The sequence below is a fragment of the Pituophis catenifer genome, unplaced genomic scaffold (genome assembly GCF_029215685.1).
Source record: "Pituophis catenifer annectens isolate HBS135680 unplaced genomic scaffold, rPitCat1.0.hap2 SCAF_2, whole genome shotgun sequence".
Taxonomy (NCBI): domain Eukaryota; kingdom Metazoa; phylum Chordata; class Lepidosauria; order Squamata; family Colubridae; genus Pituophis; species Pituophis catenifer.
The window spans coordinates 290,082,976-290,103,168 of NW_027256882.1; the positions used below are offsets into that span (position 1 = coordinate 290,082,976).

The window sequence follows — 20,193 nt, forward strand, 5'->3', positions numbered from 1 at the left end:
TTAGAATTTCTAAATAGCGGGGTAGCCCTTTGGGTATTGCTCCAAGGGCTCCAATTACAATCGGGACAACACACGATTTCTTTTTCCACAGTCGCTCAACTTCAATTTGTAAGTCCCGGTACTTTGTGATTTTTTCTTGCTGCTTAGCTTCAATCCGTGCATCACCAGGTATTGCAATGTCAATGAACCATACTTTTTTCTTTTCAACTATTGTTATGTCAGGTGTGTTGTGGGCTAAGTGCCTGTCAGTCTGAATCCTGAATCCTGAAGATCTTGAGTTTCTCATTCTCTAAAACTTTCTGAACCTGATGTTCCCAGTGGTTTTTGCTGTACTCAAATCTAAACTTCTGGCACAATTTCCAGTGAATGATCTTAGCAACGCGGTCATGGCGTTGTAGGTAGTCAGTTTGTGAAATTTTGCTGCACCCACTAATCAGGTGGTCGACTGTCTCATCTTTCTCACTGCAGAGGCGGCATTTGCTGTTGGTGGTAACATGTTGAATTTTTGCCTTCGTGCAGTTTGTGGCTAGGGTTTGTTCTTGATTATTTATGTCTATTATTATTATTATTATTATTATTATTATTATTATTATTATTATTATTATTATTATTATTATTATTTTGTGGGTTAGTAGTCTCTGAACTTGGTTGTTTTCTTGCAGAGATTTCATTACCTAACTACCATTGCTAGAAAGGATGACATTACTTAGTTTGGTAATGAAATGTCAGCAAGAAAACAACCAAGGTCAAAAAGCACCAAAGAGTACATTCCTCCTCCTCCTCCTCTAAACACTTTTAGCACATTCACTTTTAGCACTGATGATATTACCTACTTGGGTAATAAAACATAGACAAAGGAAAACAAAAACAAAAAAAACAAAGCTCAGAGACTAGAAAGGATTTCACATTTCAACCATGACCTCCAAATATTCTTTTCTGTCGGTATTATTATAATTTATCTCCCAGTCTAACCGTCCTGGAATTTTTGAAGGAACCTTTCAAACTACAAGATGGGAGCCACCACAGAGAAGGCCCTTCTTCTTGGTCTCAAAAATGGACTTCCTTAAGAGAGGGGACCCATATCACCCTCTGCCTGCCGCATCCGGCCCTTCTTCTTGGTTTCACCAGATGGTGAAATTCACTTACTTACCCTACTAGTTCGCAAATGTGAGCGCGCTTGTGCGCGAGCTAGCTCCGTTCGCATGTGCCTTGTTCGCGCATGTGCAGTAGGCGCACATTACATCAGGTCGGGTGGGAGGAGCCTCCTACCGTCACCGCTACTGGTTCGCAAGAACCGGAGACAACCGGGTGAATCCCACCACTGTCTACATTCTGGTGGGTGAAGTGTATGTAACTGGAAAAATATGGTCCTTCAAACTACAAGGAGGGAGCCACCACAGAGAAGGCCCTTCTTCTTGGTCTCACCAGATGAACTTCCTTAAGAGAGGAAATCCTTAACATACGCTACCTCTACATTCAGTGGTGGGATTCACTTACTTACCCTACTGGTTCGCAAATGTGAGCTCGCACTGCTCGCACGTGCCTTGTCTGCACATGTGCAGTAGGTGCACATTACGTCAGGTCGAGTGGGCGGAGCCTCCCACCATCGCCGCTACCGGTTTGCGAGAACCGGCTGAATCCCACCACTGTCTACATTCTGGTGGGTTGGGTAGATATAACTGGGGAAAAAAACCAGCCCTTCCAATAATAATGTTAGCATTTTCTCTTTATTGTTTGCCTTATGCTCTCAAGATAAGGTATTGTTATACAAGGCCAACTTTCTGTCCTTAGAGATATTGATTATGAAGCTTACACTGGGATCACAAGTTATCAGATGGAGCGATTTTCCAAAGCTGCAGGTTTTTATACTCCTTTCTACTTGCTATTAAAGTGAAGAAGATACAGCATACAAAGGCAACGGTGCCTCTTCTAGCAACTCGGTTATTAAAATCAATTGCAAAAAAAAATGTTGGCAAAATGCAATTTAAAGAGTCAGCATAATAAATAAATTTTCAGAGGCACAAGGATGACAATTGTATAATGAAATCCGTTTTCAGAAAGATTACAAAGCTCTGCGAAACCATGAGGGGAAAAAAAAAGCTTTAGAGGTTTGACATATTTAAAGGTAATATGAATGCAGGGAGGAAGAGAGAGAGAGAGAAAGAAAAAAGAGAAGAAAAAAAAAAACCCTGATTGCATGCTTTTGAACTTCCCGACAGACAGGTACGGAGTTCAACCCAAATGAAACATGTAAGCTACACACCAGATATTCATAATAAACTCAGCAAGCTGTGGCTTAATTGGAAAGAAACATAAGCAAGGAAGCTTATTCGATATATTTTTTTTTAAGTGGAAAAGCTGTCTTCCAAGACAATGTCCAAGAGGAACACAAATACCATCACGTCAACCAACGGGGCATCTCTGACAGAGAAAGGATGGAATTAAATGTTAAATAGCAAGTTGAAAGATAGGGATGAAAGCAAGTTGGGGAAACAGAAGGAAAGAAAGAAAGAAAGAAAGAAAGAAAGAAAGAAAGAAAGAAAGAAAGAAAGAAAGAAAGAAAGAAAGAAAGAAAGATAGATGATAGTAAAGAAAGAAAAGAAACAAAGAAGAAAGAAAAAAGAATAAATGAAAAAAAAAGAATGAAAGAAAGATGATAGATAGTAAAGAAAGAAAGAAAAGAAGAAAAGAAACAAAGAAGGAAAGAAGGAAGAAAAAAGAAAGAAAGAAAGAAAGAAAGAAAGAAAGAAAGAAAGAAAGAAAGAAAGAAGATAAAATCTAGAATGACTGTCAATTCCACTCTTTCATGGTCATGTTTCTACCAATTATATATCCTTGACAACTGCGCTAAACATCAACCACTGAAAACAAAGAAAAAAAAGAAACCAGATAAAGTTATTATCTCTATTATATACGCATACTTAGATGTCACTATTTCAACTCAATATACATAAGTGTCTAAGGGAAATTCCCAAATTGAAAAAAAATTAGAGACAAGCACATAATTCTTGGAAATATTTCTTCTGTGTGTCACCTTGTGAGGCATTCCCGGACTTCGGAAACTATATGCCTAAAATTGGGGTAAATATGGTTCGTTCAACATTCCAAATCAGATTATCTTACTAAACCACTTACTATGAGCCTCAGTGGTGGGGTGGGGAAGGCCGTTTTCGCCCTTCCCAGGCTCCTAGAAAGCCTCTGGAGCCTGGGGAGGGCGAAAAACGGGCCTTCCTCACCCCACCGGAGGGCCTCCAGAGGCCCGGAAACAGCCTGTTTCCCGACTTCCGGTGGGCCCGGAAGGCCCGAAAATCAGCCGGCCGGTGCGCACATGTACGCTGCAGCTGAGCTAGGGCAATGCTTGCGTGCCCACCAATATGGCTCTGTGTGCCACCTGTGGCACGCGTGCCGTAAGGTCGTCATCACAGGTCTCGATGATGCGTATCCTTACAGCATCCCATAACACACATAACTACTTTGTGGGGAGGGGCGCTATATAAGAAATTGGTTCCTTACTTTTTTGACGGTCTTGTCCGGTTCAAGGGCGATGTCTGGAATGTTGGCATCCACCATCAGAGAGAACAAGTTCAAAATCAAGTTGGAATACCTGTGGAGAAGAAAAGGCCAATTAAGAAATAAGTACAAATTTGTGAAATGCAGAATATACAACCTTCTGCGGACCAAATTCATCACCTTTCTCAAAATCAGGACGATCCTTTCTCCAGAAAAAAATGAATGTGATTGGTACGGCCAAGAAAAAAAATGAGGTGAACAGAGAATACCGTATTTTTTGGACTATAAGGTGCACTGAACTATAAGACACACCTAAATTTACAGGAGGAAAACAAGAAAGAAAATATTTTTTGGCTTCCGCGAGTTGGATTTTCACCCTCCAAGGCCCTCAGAAACACTCTGCAGTGCTCCACATGGCACGTTTTTGGCAAAGAAGGGCCCATTTTTGCCCAAAAACGGACCTGATTTTCAGCTCCCAAGCTGTTTATGGCAAAAACGAGCCCATTTTTGATGAAAACAGGCCATGCAAAGCAGTGATTCTGGGGGCCGGGGAGGAGGAAAATGTGACGCGCGGAGTGTTCGAGAGGCCAAAAATGCCCGTATTTGGTCTATAAGACACACCTAAATTTTCACCCACTTTTAGGGGAAAAAAGGTGCGTCTTATACTCTGAAAAATATGGTACTTTACAAAACAAAAACAACCAAAGATAGAATAACAGAACAACAGTGCGTCAGGGTTCCAAGTAATAAATCCATTGCATGCAAGAACTCCGAGGCAGGTAGATTCCTCAAACAACAGCTTTATTGGAAATATCAAACTGGCACAGATCTGTGTTCTGTCCCCATCTCACACATGCATCCTCACAGACAGGCAACAATTAAAGAACTCAGCCGACAACAGTTTATCCGGTATCAGAATTGGCAGCAACTCAGTGGCTGGCTGCCAGGTATTCTTTACTCACGAGGGGAGAGTTTCTCCCTTCGTCCGGGAACAAAGCCAATACACAATAATCAACGAAGTCCAGTAAATACAAAGAAGGTTGTCCGATATCCGTTTTTTGCTTGTCACAGAGCTGAACCGGCCACCACACCCCCTTTTATACCCTGTGGGGTGTGGTCCAATGACTCAGCCTAATCCCTGGCACGCCTCTTCTTCTGTTGCGCACACTTATCTCTGCGATGCTGCCGAGGATCCAGCCAAGACTCATCATCATCATTACTGTCCACCTGCGGCTGCGTGGAAGTGCTTGGCCCCGGCCCTATCTCTTGCCCTTCGGAGGACACCGGAGGCATTGCCAGAGAGGAGGGTCCTGGAGAGGGAGGCCTTGCCAACTCCTCTCCTTCACTTTCAGAGTCCTCTCCTGCCGATGACACAGGCTCAGGTAACGGAGCCACAACAATCTGGTGAAAACCAACTCTGAAGGGCCCCTCAGTTTTCGCCTGATTAAAAGTAAAAGTTTCCCCCTCCAATCCCAACCAATCAATCACATGGCCCAATCAATGCAGCATTTGCTGGTCTGGTAACTTTACTCCTCCTTTCTCCAACCACCTGTGGGAATATCCTTGGTTCCCAGGAGAACGTATTTTATTTTGACTACACAACCCCTAGCTATCTCTAATCGCCGCTCCCTATCCCTCGCTCCAGTGTGGCAACCCGGAAGCTCCAAGATGGCTTCGGCCCGGTCAGCTTCTGCATTGACACAGAGTTGGAAGGGACTTTGGAGGTCTTCTAGTCCAACCCCTCTGCTCGAACGGGAGACTCTCCACCATTTCAGATAAATGATTGTCTACTCTAGTCTCTTTTTGAAAACCTCCAGGGATGGACCACCCACAACTTCCGAAGACCAAGCTGTTTCCATGGGTTGATTGCTCTCACCGTTAGGAAATTCCTCCTTAATTCTAAGTTGTTTCTCTCCCTGGTTAGTCTCCATCCATTGTTTCATGTTTTGCCTTTTGGTGCTTTGGAAAATAGTTTGACCCCCCCCTCATCTTTGTAGGAGCCCCTCAAATATTGGAACACTGCTATCATGTCACCCCTAGTCCTTCTTTTCATCAGATTAGACACCCCCAATTCCTGCAACCGTCCTTTGTATGTTTTATCCTCCAGCTCAATAGTGGGTTTCAATTTAGTTGGCTACCGGTTTGCTCGTGCGCTCTCGCGCATGCACAGAAGCATCCGGGTTGGTGGGCGGAGCCTCCCACCGCCGCCACTACCAGTTTGCCCAATCCGGGATGAACCGGTAGCAACCACCACTGCTCCAGCCCCCTAATCATTCTTGTTGCTCATTCTTGTACTTTTCTATGTGCGTTAAGCACTTCCTCTCTTTAATTTTTCTGTAGGCACACGTAAGGCTTTTATGCATATCCTCAGGTTGTGCTTGAGAAAATAATCATTTATTCTCTCTTCCAGCCTGCAATAATATATTGAAAGCTTTATCCGGCATCTTGGTATCCTGGCAGAAGGATTTTATAGCATTGATAGCAGCCATGTGCCATCTTGTGTTCGCATAGGAACATTTCAACTTCATTTCTAATTTTTTTTTTTTGGGGGGGGGAGTATTTGGTCCAGCTGCTGTTTTATCATTGTGATGGAATGCAGCAGGGTGAAATGCTCCCGGTTCGGACCAGATTGTCCGATCCAGTAGCGATGGAGGCAGGTGGTTCGGAGAACCGGTAACAAAAATCCCTGCCCCCCTGCATTGCCCATTGAGCTGCGCAATCATCAGAGCCTTTTTTTCTAATTTTTAAAAGCATTTTTTCTACAACCTCTTTGGCAGAAAAAAAAATACTTTTAAAAGTAAAAAAAAAAGCCTCTGATGATTGCACGGCTCAGCTGGGATCATCAGAGGCTTTTAAAAGCATTTTTTCTACCACCTCTTCGGCCGAAGAGGTTATAGAAAAAATGTTTTTAAAAGGAAAAAAAGCCTCTGCCGATCAGGCAACTCAGCTGGGATCGTCAGAGGCTTTAAAAGCATTTTTTTTACCACCTCTTCAGCCGAAGAGGTTGAAATGGTTTAAAAAATGGCTTTAAAAGTAAAAAAAAAAAAAAGTTGGCCATGCCCACTCAGTCATATTACCCCCCCCCAAGCCACGCCCACAGAACCGGTAGTAACAAATTTTACCTTTCACCACTGGAATGCAGGTAGTCTTCGACTTATGACCACAATTGAGCCCAAACTTTCTACTGCTAAACCAAACATTGGTTAAGTGAGTTTTGTCTCATTTTACAACCTTTCTTGCCAGAGTTGTTAAGGGAATCACTGCACCTGTTAAGCTAGAAATACAATTGTTAAGTGAATCTGGTCTTTGCTTGTCAGAAGGTCGCAAAAGGGGATCATGTAACCCCGGGACACTGCGACCGTCATAAATATGAACTGGTTGCCGAGCGTCTGAATTTTGATCACGCGATTACAGAGAGGCTGCAACGGTCACAAATGTGAAAAAACGGTCGTTAGTTCCGCTGTAATTTCAAATGGTCATTAAGTGAATTGCTGTAAGTCGAGTTTGCTTAAAACAAAAATGGGGAGGAGAATATTGAGAATATTGAAATCCATAAAATACACGAATTTTAGTTACTAAAGTGTAACTCCAAAGCTGGAGGCAGAAGTGGTGTATAAAAACTCAGAGTGAGGTGGAACCAGTGGTGGGTTCCTCCTGATTCAGCCCGGTTCGGCCGAGCCGGTAGCAGTGACGATATGACATCACCGAACCGGTTCTCTTTGTTCGGGAGATGGGCCTTCCTTCCCCGCGTTATTCTAACCTTTTATTTGGCCCCACCCCCAATCTATTGCTGCCTCCTGAGTCCTAGCTCATCGGCTAGAAGGAAAAAAAACTGTTTAAACTCTTTGAAGCGGGGCTTCAAATGGCCGCCCTACAGCTGATCAGTGTTAAAAGGCAGTGTGGTGGTAGACCAGTACCTCCAAAACCAAATGGGTAGACCGGTGCTTCCAAAACCAAATGGGTAGACCGGTGCCTCCAAAACCAAATGGGTAGACCGGTACAGCTATACAGTTAAAAGCCTGGTAGACCAGTACCTCTGCTAAATCCTAAAGAATTGTCACATGGCCATCAAGCCACGCCCACAAAATAAGCCACACCCACAGAACCGGTAGTAAAAAAATTTAGAACCCACCCCTGGGTGGAACGGAGACTGGATTCCCAGAAGGGAGGGGCTGCATTCCAGAGGTCAAAGAGGCAAGGAAGCAAGAAAAGACTGGTTGGATGGGAGAGGGTTAAATCGGTTCCTGCTAATGATTCTCACAGTACATCTGTGCAAATGAGTTGTGCGGTGGCCTAGAGAGTGGAATTCTCGCCTCCCAAACAGGAGCCTGTGAGTTCAGGGGTGAAATGCTCCCTGTTCGGACTGGATCACCCGATTTGGTAGCGATGGCGGAAAACCGGTAGCAAAAATCCCTGCGCGGGGGGGGGGGGCACGCCCAGCTGAGCCGCATGATCATCAGAGGCTTTTTTTTTTTTTTTTTACTTTTAAAAGCATTTTTTCTACAACCTCTTCCGACGAAAAAATGCTTTTAAAAGTAAAAAAAAAAAAAAAAAGCCTCTGATGATCGCGCGGCTCAGCTGGGATCGTCAGAGGCTTTTCAAAGCATTTTTTTTTCTGCAGCCTCTTGGCCGAAGAGGTGGTTAAAAAAAATGCTTTGAAAAGTCTCTGACGATCCCAGCTGAGTTGCCTGATCGGCAGAGGCTTTTCAAAGCATTAGAAATAATGCTTTGAAAAGTTAAAAAAAAAAAAAAGTTGGCCACGCCCATCCAGTCACATTAGCCCCCCCACCAAGCCACGCCCACAGAACCGATAGTAACAAATTTTACATTTCACCCTTGTGTGTGAGTTCGATCCTAGGTAGAGGCAGATGTTTCTCTCTCTGGACACAATGAAAATATATCTGCTGAGGAAAGCTCCCCATTGGCAACAGGAAGGGCATCCGGCCAGTAAACACTCATCTCCATTCAGTTGCCCAGACTCCATCCCGCAAAGGAATTAGGGGGTCATTAAAGGAAGATGATGATCTGTAGTTATGCAAATGCCCTTGAGTTACAACAGTGCATTTAGTGACCCTTCGAAGTTACAACGGCACCAATTCTCAGCGCTGCAACTTCCCCATGGTCATGTTATCAAAATTCAGACCCTCGACTCATATTTATGACGGTTGCAGTGTCCCGGGAGTCATGTGATCACTTTTTGCGACCTTCTGGCAAGCAAAGCCAAAGGGGAAGTCAGATTCATGTTACTAACTTAACAACTGCAGTGATTCGCTTAACAACCATAGCAAGAAAGGTCATAAAACGGGGCAAAACTCGCCTAACAACTGTCTTGCTTAGCAAGAGAAATGTTGGGCTCAATTGTGGACCCTGGGTCTCTGCAACAGTCATAAATATGAGTCAGTTGCCAACTTTGATCACATGACCATTGGGGACGCTACAACGGTCGTAAGCGTGAAACACAGTAATAAGTCACTTTTTTTCCGGCGCCGTTGTAACTTCGGTCACTAAATGAATATTTGCAAGTCGAGGAGTACTGCTCTGCCTCAGCTACGGACCCCAAAGAACGCAGCACACACAAAGTCTGTACAAACCTTAGTTTACTAAATTAAATCAGTCTTTTTCAAAAAAAAAGGCTGTTAATTAACTTTCTTAACAGACTACAAGAATCCAAAGAATAAATAATCGTAATCTTACTATGGTTGGCAGAAAGCCCAGAAGCAATTTGCAGGAAACTGATAAGAGAACTAAGATCAAGGCATGAAGGAGAGTGAACGAAGTTGTTCCTTGCAAATTGCTTTAGTCGGCATTCCTCCTTAAATAGGCTAAGGGAGTGGCCAATTAGCCCCAAGCCTTACTCTTGAGGAGACCCCCCTCCTGAGGAGCCACTTCTGCCTTTTGGCAGCTCTGCACGCCCGTGCATCGAGAAGAGGCTCCTCCTCTTCATCCTCTTCACTTAAAGGAGCTTCTGGAGGTTCTGAAGGCTCTGGCTGAATCCCCGCCTCTGGCACCACATCTTCTCCAGCCTCCTCACTGTCTGACTCGAGCGCCAGCTGCACAGGCTGCTGGCGCAGCACCACACCAGCCTCCTTGCTGTCGGAATCAGCTACTAGCTGCACAGACCGCTGACGGGCCACAACAAGTACCTGTACATGTTTCATAACCATCCAATCCATTGGAGGCTTCAGGTCAAGTACAGGGTGTCCTCAATTTACAACAGTTCATTTAGTGACGGTTCAAAATTACAGCAGCACTGAAAAAAAAAATGACTTAGGTTCATTTTCCACAGTTACGACCTTTTGATCACATGATCAAAATTCAGACACTTGGAAAGCGACTCGTAGTTATGACGGTTGCAGTGTCCCCAGGGTCACGCAATCCCCTTTGGCGACCTTCTGATGAGCAAACGCAAGGGGTGGGGGTGGGGGAAGCCAGATTCATTTAACAACCATGTCACTAACTGAACAACTTGCAGGGATTCACTTAACCACAATGGCAAGAAAGTTCGCAAAATGGGGCAAAACTCACTTAACGGCAGAAATGTTGTTGGCTCCCATTTGCGGTCGTAAGTTCGAGGACGGCCTGCATCTGCTTCTGTGCTATCTCTATTTCTTTCCTCCCACCAACCCAAGCCAGCTTCCCTCCCCCTGGTTCAAGTGAATTCAGCGAGCGTGCCTTGGAAGCATATTTCCCTTCCCATTATTTTCGTTAATATTCCCCACTTTTGTGCATTTTATTCCCCATACATCATAAAGCACCCATAAAGATGTCTAGCCCGTTTCCATTCCCGTTCAGTTCAGGCCAGCAGGAGAGAAAGGGGGGCTCACTAGCATGTCTTTACGTTAGTGGTCATATTTCAAAGGCAATCAGGCTGCAAATGTTAGATCCAAAATGCTTTTTCACCTGTTCCTCTTACTACCTATTAAAATTTGTTTCCGACTCTCAGACCCACCGAGCGAATGCGACTCATCGCCGGACGGCAAACCAATTTAAGGAATAAATAAAAAATGAATAAATATACATTTGCTTTCGCCATCTCCTAGCTATATTGTCTTCACTGTTGCCGTTCAGATAGTCCTCGACGTACGGCCACAGTTTCCATTGGTAAGCGAGACAGTCGTTATGTGAATTTTGTCTCCTTTTACGGCCTTTTTTTTGCCACAGTTGCTAAGTGGATCATGTGGTCCGTTAAGCAAATCTGGCCTCCTCCGTTGACTTTGCTTGTCCGAAACCAGCTGGCAATAATGTTGGGATGGAATTGGCTTTCCATCCCCTTTTTCTGTAACAATTTTTCAACTTTTTTGGGTCATCATCCTTAGCTTTTCTCCGAGCGAATGAATTTGGCTAGTTGATGGAAACTGCAAAATTATGGTATCTTATTTTACTTATCAGTTTTGTTTGCAGACTAGAAGACCTCCAAGGACCCTTCCAACTCTGTTATTCCATTATTCCATTATTCTGTTAAAAGGTAAAGGTTTCCTTTGCACATATGTGCTAGTCATTCCCGACTCTAGGGGACGGTGCTCATCTCTGTTTCAAAGACGAAGAGCCAGCGCTGTCCGAAGACGTCTCCGTGGTCATGTGGCCAGCATGACTAAACACCAAAAGCGTACGGAATGCTGTTACCTTCCCACCAAAGGGGGTCCCTATTTTTCTACTTGCATTTTTTACGTGCTTTCGAACTGCTAGGTTGGCAGAAGCTGGGACAAGGAACGGGAGCTCACCCCATTACGCGGCACTAGGGATTCGAACCGCTGGACTGCCGACCTTTTGATCAAGTACAGAATAAGAATAACTGAGATGGAAGAGACCTGTTGTGGCTCTGTTGCCTGAGCCTGGGCTATCGACAGATGCAGACTCTGAGAGTGAGGGGGAGGAGTTGGCAAGGCCTCCCTCTCCAGGACCCTCCTCTCTGACAATGCCTCTGGAGGACACCGAAGGCCAAATGATAGGCTCAGAGCCAAGCACATCCCCGCAGCCGCAGGTGGACAGTGACGAAGGAGATAAGTACTGGCTGGACCCTCGCCAGAGGCGCAGGGAGAAGCGTGCGCAGCAGAGGGGAAGGCGTGCCAGAGATTAGCTGAGTCACTGGACCACACCCCACAGGGTATAAATGTGGGTGTAGTGGCCGGTTCAGTTTATGACGAGCAAAAACTGGAAATATTCCATGATCTCTGCGTTACTGGACTTTGCCTGCTTTATCGGACTGCATTTGGATTAATCCTTGTATTGTTGAAAACTCTGCCTGTTTTATCGGAATGCTGGAAGTCTAATCTTTGTTTTGTGTGAGTAAAGTCTGAATTGGCAGCTAGCCACTGGGTTGCTGCCAGCTTTATCATCAAAGAGTTTTGTCGTGTGGCTTATTAACTCTGGGCCGTCTGTGGGGGTGCGTGTGGGGTACGGGGACAGAACAAGACCTTGGAGTCTTCTAGTCCAACTTGCCCTTAAGCAGGAGATCATTCTGGACAAATAGCTGCGCCCACAACTTGTGAAGGCAAGCTGTTCCACTGGTGAAGTTTTCTCAGCGTTAGGAAATTTCTCCTTCGTTCTAACTTGGTTCTTTCCTTGATCAGTTTCCATCCATTGTTCCAAAGGTGCTTTTTCAAGAGGCAGCTGGACTTTCTGGGATTTTTTTCTTTGAAGATGTTTTGCTGCTTATCAGTGGTGAAATGTAAAATTTGTTACAACCGGTTCTGTGGGCGTGGCTTGGTGGTGGGGGGTAATGTGACTGGGTGGGTGTCGCCAATTTTTTTTTTAAAAAAAACTTTTTAAAGCATTTTTTTACAACCTATTCGGGCGAATAGGTTGTAAAAAATGCTTTTAAAAGGTTAAAAAAAAGGCTCTGACGATCACAGCTGGAGAACTGATAGTAAAAAAATGCCTAAAAAGTAAAAAAAAAAAAAATTCTAATGATCGCGAGTCGCTCAGCTGATTGCCAGAACTTTTTTTTTTTTTTTTACATTTTTTACTACCAGTTCGGCGAACCAGTAGCCTTTTTTTACTACCGGTTCAGGCGAACTGGACCGAACCAGGAGCATTTCACCCCTGCTTCTTATCCAAGAAGCTCATCAGCTTTGATGAAGCTTCTAGAATGAAAAGCAAAACATCTTCAAAGGAAAAAAAAAACAGAAAGTCCAACTGTCTCTTGCAAAAAGTCCCCCCCCCACCAAACATACAAATTACATCTTTTCGGAACAGAGCTTTGATCTTGTCATCAATTTGTTCAATTTTTTGTCATCTTTAACAAAATTTTATATATTCTATTTTGCCATAACACTTATTTCTTAATCTTAAATCACATATTTCAACTAGTACCATTTTAGAAAAAGTTTACTCATGTTTACTTAATCAATATAATTACCCTTCTATTAACCCACCTTAAATCTTAATTCAATTAATACCTCATAATACATTTCACAATTCTTACCCTAAATCCTCACTATTAACAGTACAGTTCAAACATGTTTATATTCCAAAATTATTTCCATTTCTAAAACTTCCTTACATTTATTTATTACTTCATATAATGCTCATTAAATCTTTATTCCATTATTACTTTATCAAATTTAAATCTTATCACTAATCTTAAAAACATAGCAATTTAACATTTAAACATAGTTCTTAATTCAAATAATGCTGTTTAATAGTTTCCCAAATTATTTCCCTAAATTCTATCTATTTAACCATACCATTTATATAAACACCAATTAAGTCATTTTTGTTTGTAAATCATAATCATATATTATTTCAATTTTCCTTTATTTTTTGCTTAAGTGAAAAATGTTCAAATTATTACTATTGTTATACATATTTAAACAATATCCCAATTATTATAGCTATCCATTTTCTCAAATGATACCGTCCAACCTCTTAATAAAAATTGATACATTATATCCATTGATATATTTTCTTTTTACATAATCTAATTCAACCTTTCCTTTTATCATTCCACTGTAAATCCCAGTGTAATCATCTTTATGCCACTGTTAATCCCAGTGTAATCATCTTTATTTTTTTTTCCCTGTTAATCCCAGTGTAATCATTTTTTTTTTTTTTTTTTTTGCCTCTTGAAAAAGCAGCTCTGGGACAACATGACTCAGATGATGGAGAATCTCCATGGATGTTTTTCCATCCATTGTTTCTTGTCTTGCCTTCTGGTGCTTTGGAGAATAGGTTGACCCCCTTCGTCTTTGTACGAACCCCTTTTTGGAAGACTGCCACGTTGCAAGGATGTCAGACTACTGCATCACCAAACAGACCCTCCTTTATGGTGAGCTGTCTCAAGGAAAGCGACCGCACGGAGGACAAAGGACGTGATACAAAGACACGCTGAAAGCCTCCTTCAAGTCCCTGGATATCCACACCACCTCCTGGGAAACCCTGGCACGAGATCGATCGACATGGCGCACCTTGAGCCACCAAGGCTGCCAGACATTTGAAGACAGAAGGTGTCACGAGTGTTTTCAGGACTGCTGTGGCTACTTGATCAGCCACAAACAGTATGGATCCAATCAAGCCATCTCCTGTTTGCAATTACCTGCAAGCCTTCCCCGCCCTAGTTAATTGCAGGTTAACTCCCCATATAAGCACGGACCTTTCTGCTTGCTATTTGGGCCTAGACGCTGTTTAGGTCTAGATGCAGAGCCAGTGCTGAAGCACCTGGATGCAGAGCCCAGAGCAGAGCTGCAGAAGGGAGGAGAACTCAGATAAGGAGTCCTGATGGCTGCAGCAGAGATAGCAGCAGAAGAGGAGCCGAAGAGCTGTGTAAAGATACTCCCACGGAGCCAGCTGCAACTGTGAGCTGAGATAGCTGGAAGCCTTTTGAAGTCTCCAATTTCGGCTTGCCTTTTGCTGAGTTGAAGCACGCAAGCCAACATCTGAACTGTTGCTGCTGGACAGTTTCCCTCCCAGAAGCTTCAAGCCACATTTGCTGGTTGAATTGTTTTTCACAGGTGACTTTTAGCTGCTGCCCTTCTACCACCTCGATGATGTATCGACACCGAAGCTGCTTAATGTTATGTTAGTTTTTTCTTGTGGACTGTTTCGGTATTGTGGGGAGGAATTTAGGGAGATGGCCTGGCTTCATTTAACCAAGATAAGACTTTGTTATTAATGTGCCTTTTTAAAGATATAGTGTTTTTTAAACATTTTGAAGTAAAGTATATTTTTATACAAGACTCCTCTCCTAGTTTTATTTCAGTCCTAGTGTGTTTGCTCGTGAGCTGGTTCACGGTTCGGGGACAACCCTCTACCCCATCCTAACAGAAGGACAACCATAGCACAGAAGAGAAGCGAGCACTCCGCAAAGCCAGAGCTACAAATGCTGCAACAATAGTGCCTACACGTCTGCCCCGACATGTGGCAGAACATTCCGTGTCCGCATTGGCAGAGGTGGGCTGCTGCCGGTTCAGACCTGTTTGGGAAAACCGGTAGTTCTGATTATCAGATGGCCCCGCCCACCCATCCCCGCTCTGTCCTGTCCTATATTTCCTTCTTTTCTTTGGCTCAGCTGATTCGAGTGGCACAGCTGATTTCCGCACCTCCGGTGTTCTACTTACCAGGTGTTGTGACCTAGGCCCATGTAGTTATTACCAGACACAATCAGTCCTAAACAAACATATTTTATTAGAACAGGTGAGAATTACTTCATTCTCAGCTTAGTCCAAATTAAATCCAAAACAAATTCTTCGTAAACAGTCCTTCGGCCTTATCCCCAACCTTTGTCTTCTTTGGCACCCTGCCAAAGGCTTTTCTTGGCAAAACCTCACGAGACGCCAACAAGAAACAAATGTAGCAACGTTGCTTTCCTACAAAGATCCCAAGAGCCGTTGCTGCTCTTTAAAGCCTTCTGGGAGGGGCCAATCATCTCCTGGCCTTACTCCCGAGTCGTCCTTTTTGCTTTAGCTGCTCTTGCCTTCTGGCAGCTCTTCGCATGTGTGCACTAGGAACAGGCTCCTCCTGTTCCTCTGCCTCTCTGTTCCGATGACCCTGGCCCCGTCTCTGCCTCCAACGCAGAGCCCTCGGCTGGGCCTTCCCCTGACTCGAGGACTGGCCCATTTTCCTCCCCAGCCTCCTCACTGTCTGACTCCACTGCCAGCTCTGCAGGCTGCAGGCGGACCACAACATCAGGGCTGCCGTAGAAAGTAAGCAGCTGAGCTTCAAATTGCTGTAATTTGAACGCTGCATGCAAGCGCTTTAGGTGCATGCGCACGCAATCACTGAACCAGTTGTTAAACCGGTTGCAGCCCACCAATGCGCACAGGCCTGACCAGCCACCTGCAGACACACTGTGGACAGCCCACAACCAGTTAAATGTCAAGGTCCTCTTTGAAAACGATGGACAAACATCATCTCTGAATGGACCAGGGGTGAAATGCTACCGGTTTGCTCCGGTTCGAGGGAACTGGTAGTGATAAAAACTACCGGTTCCGGCAAACCGGTAATAAAAAAAAAAGCTACCGGTTCGGTTGAACCAGCAGTTTAAAAAGCTATCGGTTCAGGCAAACTGGTAGTTAAAGAAAGCTATCGGTTCCTCCGAACCGGCATTTCTGAAGATCAGCTGTGCAGCGGGGTTTAGCTTTGCTAGAAAGCAGGAAATCCTGCTTTATCCTGCGCATACACACATAGCAATTTTTGGCGCGCAGTGCGCATGCACGGCCAGCGAACCGGTAGCAAACCGGTTCAGATTTTACCAGTGGAATTGACCCCAGATTTTCCAGTCCAGGAGGTCAATTAAACGTCTGTGATTGCTGAAGGGAGCTGAGAAAACCGGCAAGGAAATATCTCTGAAAGAATGACCGACTGGATTACGGGTTATCTAACCACAAAATTCTAACCTGCGCAGATGAAGGAACGCCGTGTAGCATTGCTTGCGAAACTCCTGGTACTGTTCGCTCTGCGTCCCTCCCATTCCTTCCACCATTTCCTTATTCAGCTTCATGGGTGGAGGAAGAGGCTTCGGGTCACGTCCCAGAATATAGCCAAAATCAATGTGGAAAAGTTTGCCTGCATTGGGAACGTCAGAAAAAAGATTAGAGTTACGACGTGTAGGGAATTTACGAGGTTCTGCTCTCTCTTTGGTACTCAGAGTAACAGAATAACGGAGTTGGAAGGGACCTCGGAGGCCTTCTAGTCCAACCCCCTGCTCTAGCAGGAGACGCCATACCATTCAGGACAAGTATAAAGCCCTACATGGCTTAGGCCCGGGGTATCTGCAGGATCATCTCCTGCCATCCTTCCATCGTCCAGTGCGCTCACACAGAGCGGGCCTCCTCAGGGTGCCGTCAGCCAGACAATGTCGGCGGGTGGCCCCCAGGGGGAGAGCCTTCTCTGTGGGAGCGCCGACCCTCTGGAATGGGCCTCCCACCGGCCTCAGGACAGCCCCGGACCTCCTCGCCTTCCGCTGCGAATTGAAGACGTGGCTTTTTCACCAAATGGGCTGAACCGTAGGGATGATTTTTAATCATTTTAATTACATTTTTAATTAATTTTAACTAATTTTAAATTGGCTTTGTTGTTTATGTAATTTTTTTTTTGTTCCTTCTTGTAAGCTGCCCTGAGTCCTTCGGGAGAAGGGCGGCCTATAAATTACATAAATAAAATAAATAAATGAAATAAATAAGTGGTCATTCTTTTTTTTTTTTAAAAAAAATTGATTTGTATGCCGCTCTTCTCTGGAGACTCAGGGCGGCTTACAATGTGCTAAGCAATAGCCTTCATCCTTTTGTATATTTATACAAAGTCATCTTATTGCCCCCACAATCTGGGTCCTCATTTTACCTACCTTAGAAAGGATGGAAGGCTGAGTCAACTTTGAGCCTTGGCGAGATTCGAACCTGCAGAAATTGCAGGCAGCTGGTCTTAATAACAGGGTGCTTTAGACCACTGTACTACCAAGGCTCAATCTGAGCCTTGGTAGTACATTCAATCTGTTCTTGTCAACCTCCAGTGATGAGACAGACAGACAGACAGACACATAGATAGACAGATAGACAGAGAGCTGAAGAGCCAATGAGATGGAGAGTATAACAGAATAACAGAACTAAAAGGGACTTTGGAGGTCTTCTAGTCTAACCCCATGCTCAATCAAGAGACCTTACACCACTTCAGACAAATGGTTATCCAACATCTTCCTAAAAACTTCCAGTGTTGGAGCATTCACAACTTCTGGAGGCAAGTTGTTCCACTGATTAATTGATCTAATAATTGAAAGGGAAATTTGTCCTTAAGTTCAAGTTGCTTCTCTCCTTGATTAGTTTCCATCCATAGCTTCTTGGCTTGCCTTCTGGGGCTTTGGAGAATAGGTTGAGCCCCCCCACCCCCTCAGGGTGCTATCGGCCAAGTTATGCTGGCTGGCGACACCCAGGGGGAGGGCCTTCTCTGTCGGGAGCCCCAGCCCTGTGGAATGAACTGCCCCTGGAAATGCGTAAGATCTCCGACCTCCGGGTATTTCGCTGTGCACTGAAGACCCTGTAGTTCCGCCAGGCCGGGCTATCAACATAATAATTTTAAATTGGGTGTTTTAAATTTCTGGGGTTTTAAATTGAGCCGAATTATTTAATAATTTTAAATTATTTTAACTGATGTTTGTCTTGTGCTTTTAATAGGCCGTACACCGCCCTGAGTCCTTCGGGAGAAGGGCGGTATAGAAATAAAATTATTCTTATTCTTATTCTCCTTTGTGGAAGCCCCTCAAATATCAAGAGCCTTAATAGTACAGGGGTTTAGTGCACCCTGTTATTAACACAGCTGCCTGCAATTTCTGCTGGTTCGAATCTCTCCAAGGCTCAAGGTTGACTCAGCCTTCCATCCTTTCTAAGGTAGGTGAAATGAGGACCCAGTTTGTGGGGGCAATAAGCTGACTTTGTATAAAATATACAAAAGAATGAAGGCTATTGCTTAACGCATTGTAAGCCGCCCTGAGTCTCCGGAGAAGGGCGGCATATAAATCAAATTAAAAAAAAAAAAAATTAGAACATGGCTATCATGTCACACTTTTTACTTAGACTAGACGTAACCAATTCCTGGAGACCTCATCTTACAGCCATTCATTTAGAGACAGTTTAAAGTTATAAAGCTCTGAAAAAAATATTTCCTTCCTGAATATCCAAGTTGAGAGAGGCCTGACAGGAATGAGCATGAAAACTGTTTACTAGGGGCTCAGGTGAGTAGAAGTAGTCATTGACTTACAACTGCAATTGAGCCTGGAGCTGTAGATCATGCCAGTCATTAGGGGGTCATCACATGACTATACCTGATTTTTATTGCAGTGCAGCCGAAAAAGTTAGTGCAATTGTACACTGCATAAACAGAGGGATAGAATCAAGATCACGTGGAGTGTTAATACCACTTTATAAGGCCTTGGTAAGGCCACACTTGGAATACGGCATCCAGTTTTGGTCGCCACGATGTAAAAAAGATGTGGAGACTCTAGAAAGAGGGCAGAGAAGAGCAAAATTAGGGAACTGGAGGCTAAAACATGAAGAACGGTTGCAGGCACTGGGTATGTCTAGTTTGATGAAAAGAAGGACCAGGGGTGACATGATAGCAGTGTTCCAATATTTGAGAGGCTGCCACAAAGAAGAGGGAGTCAACCTATTTTCCAAAGCAACAAAAGGCAGGACAAGAAGCAATGGGTGGAAACTAACCAAGGAGAGAAGCAACCTAGAACTAAGGAGAAATTTCCTGACAGTTAGAACAATTAATAAGTGGAACAATTTGCCTGCAGAAGTTGTGAATGCTCCAACACTGGAAGTTTTTAAGAAGAGGTTGGATAACCATTTGTCTGAAGTGGTGTAGGGTTTCTTGCCTAAACGGGGTTGGACTAGAAGACCTCCAAGTTCCCTTCCAAGTCTATTTTTCTATGGACCCAAAAATAGCAGCTGATTTTCAAACCAAGGAGTCAAAGAGGTAGTAGGAGATCTACAATGCTGATCCGGCCCTCGAAGAAATCCAATTTGACACCCCTGGTGTAAGGTCTCCTGCCTTGAGCGGTGAGTTGGACGAGAAGAACTCCAAATTCCCTTCCAACTCTCTTAATTCTGGAATTCTATTCAGGATAGAACCATAAGAGCACCCAGAGGCTCCAACTGGTCCAGAATGCGGCCGCGCGGGTGATTATGGGAGCGTCATGGCGCTCCCATGTAACACCTCTCCTGCGCGAGCTGCACTGGCTTCTGGTGGTCCTCCGGGTGCGACTCAAGGTGTTGGTTACCACCTTTAGAGCGCTCCATGGCTTAGGACCTGGATATCTACGAGACCGCCTTCTGCCACGGAGAGTCTCCCACCGGCCAGTACGCTCCCACAGAGAGGGGCTCTTCGGGGTGCCGTCGGTCAAACAATGTCAACTGGTGGTCCCCAGGGGGAGAGCTGTCTCTGTGGGAGACCTGCCCTCTGGAACGAGCTCCCCCCGGAGATACGGACGATTCTGGATTTACGTATCTTCCGCCAGGCCCTCAAGACTTTTTTATTGCAACAAGCCGGGCTGGCCTAACTTCTTTAATTGTTTAATTTGAATTTGAATTTTAAATGGGATATTTTTTTGTTTTTTTTTAATTTGATTTATATGCCGCCCTTCTCCGGAGACTCAGGGTGGCTTACAATGCGTTAAGCAATAGCCTTCATACTTTTGTATATTTATACAAAGTCAGCTTATTGCCCCGACAATCTGGGTCCTCAATTTACCCA

General features: G+C 44.3%; 1 protein-coding gene across 1 annotated transcript in view; it reads right to left on the minus strand.

The window, feature by feature from the left end:
• The window catches only part of PIK3C3 (phosphatidylinositol 3-kinase catalytic subunit type 3), a 125,848-nt gene that overhangs the window by 31,781 nt on the left and 73,874 nt on the right, over positions 1-20,193 (minus strand). The window contains exons 22-23 of the mRNA XM_070936007.1: positions 16,344-16,512; positions 3,514-3,604 (exon numbers count right to left, since the gene is read on the minus strand). Of these exons, the coding sequence (XP_070792108.1) occupies positions 3,514-3,604; positions 16,344-16,512 (260 nt within the window). The remainder of the gene's footprint in view (positions 1-3,513; positions 3,605-16,343; positions 16,513-20,193) is intronic.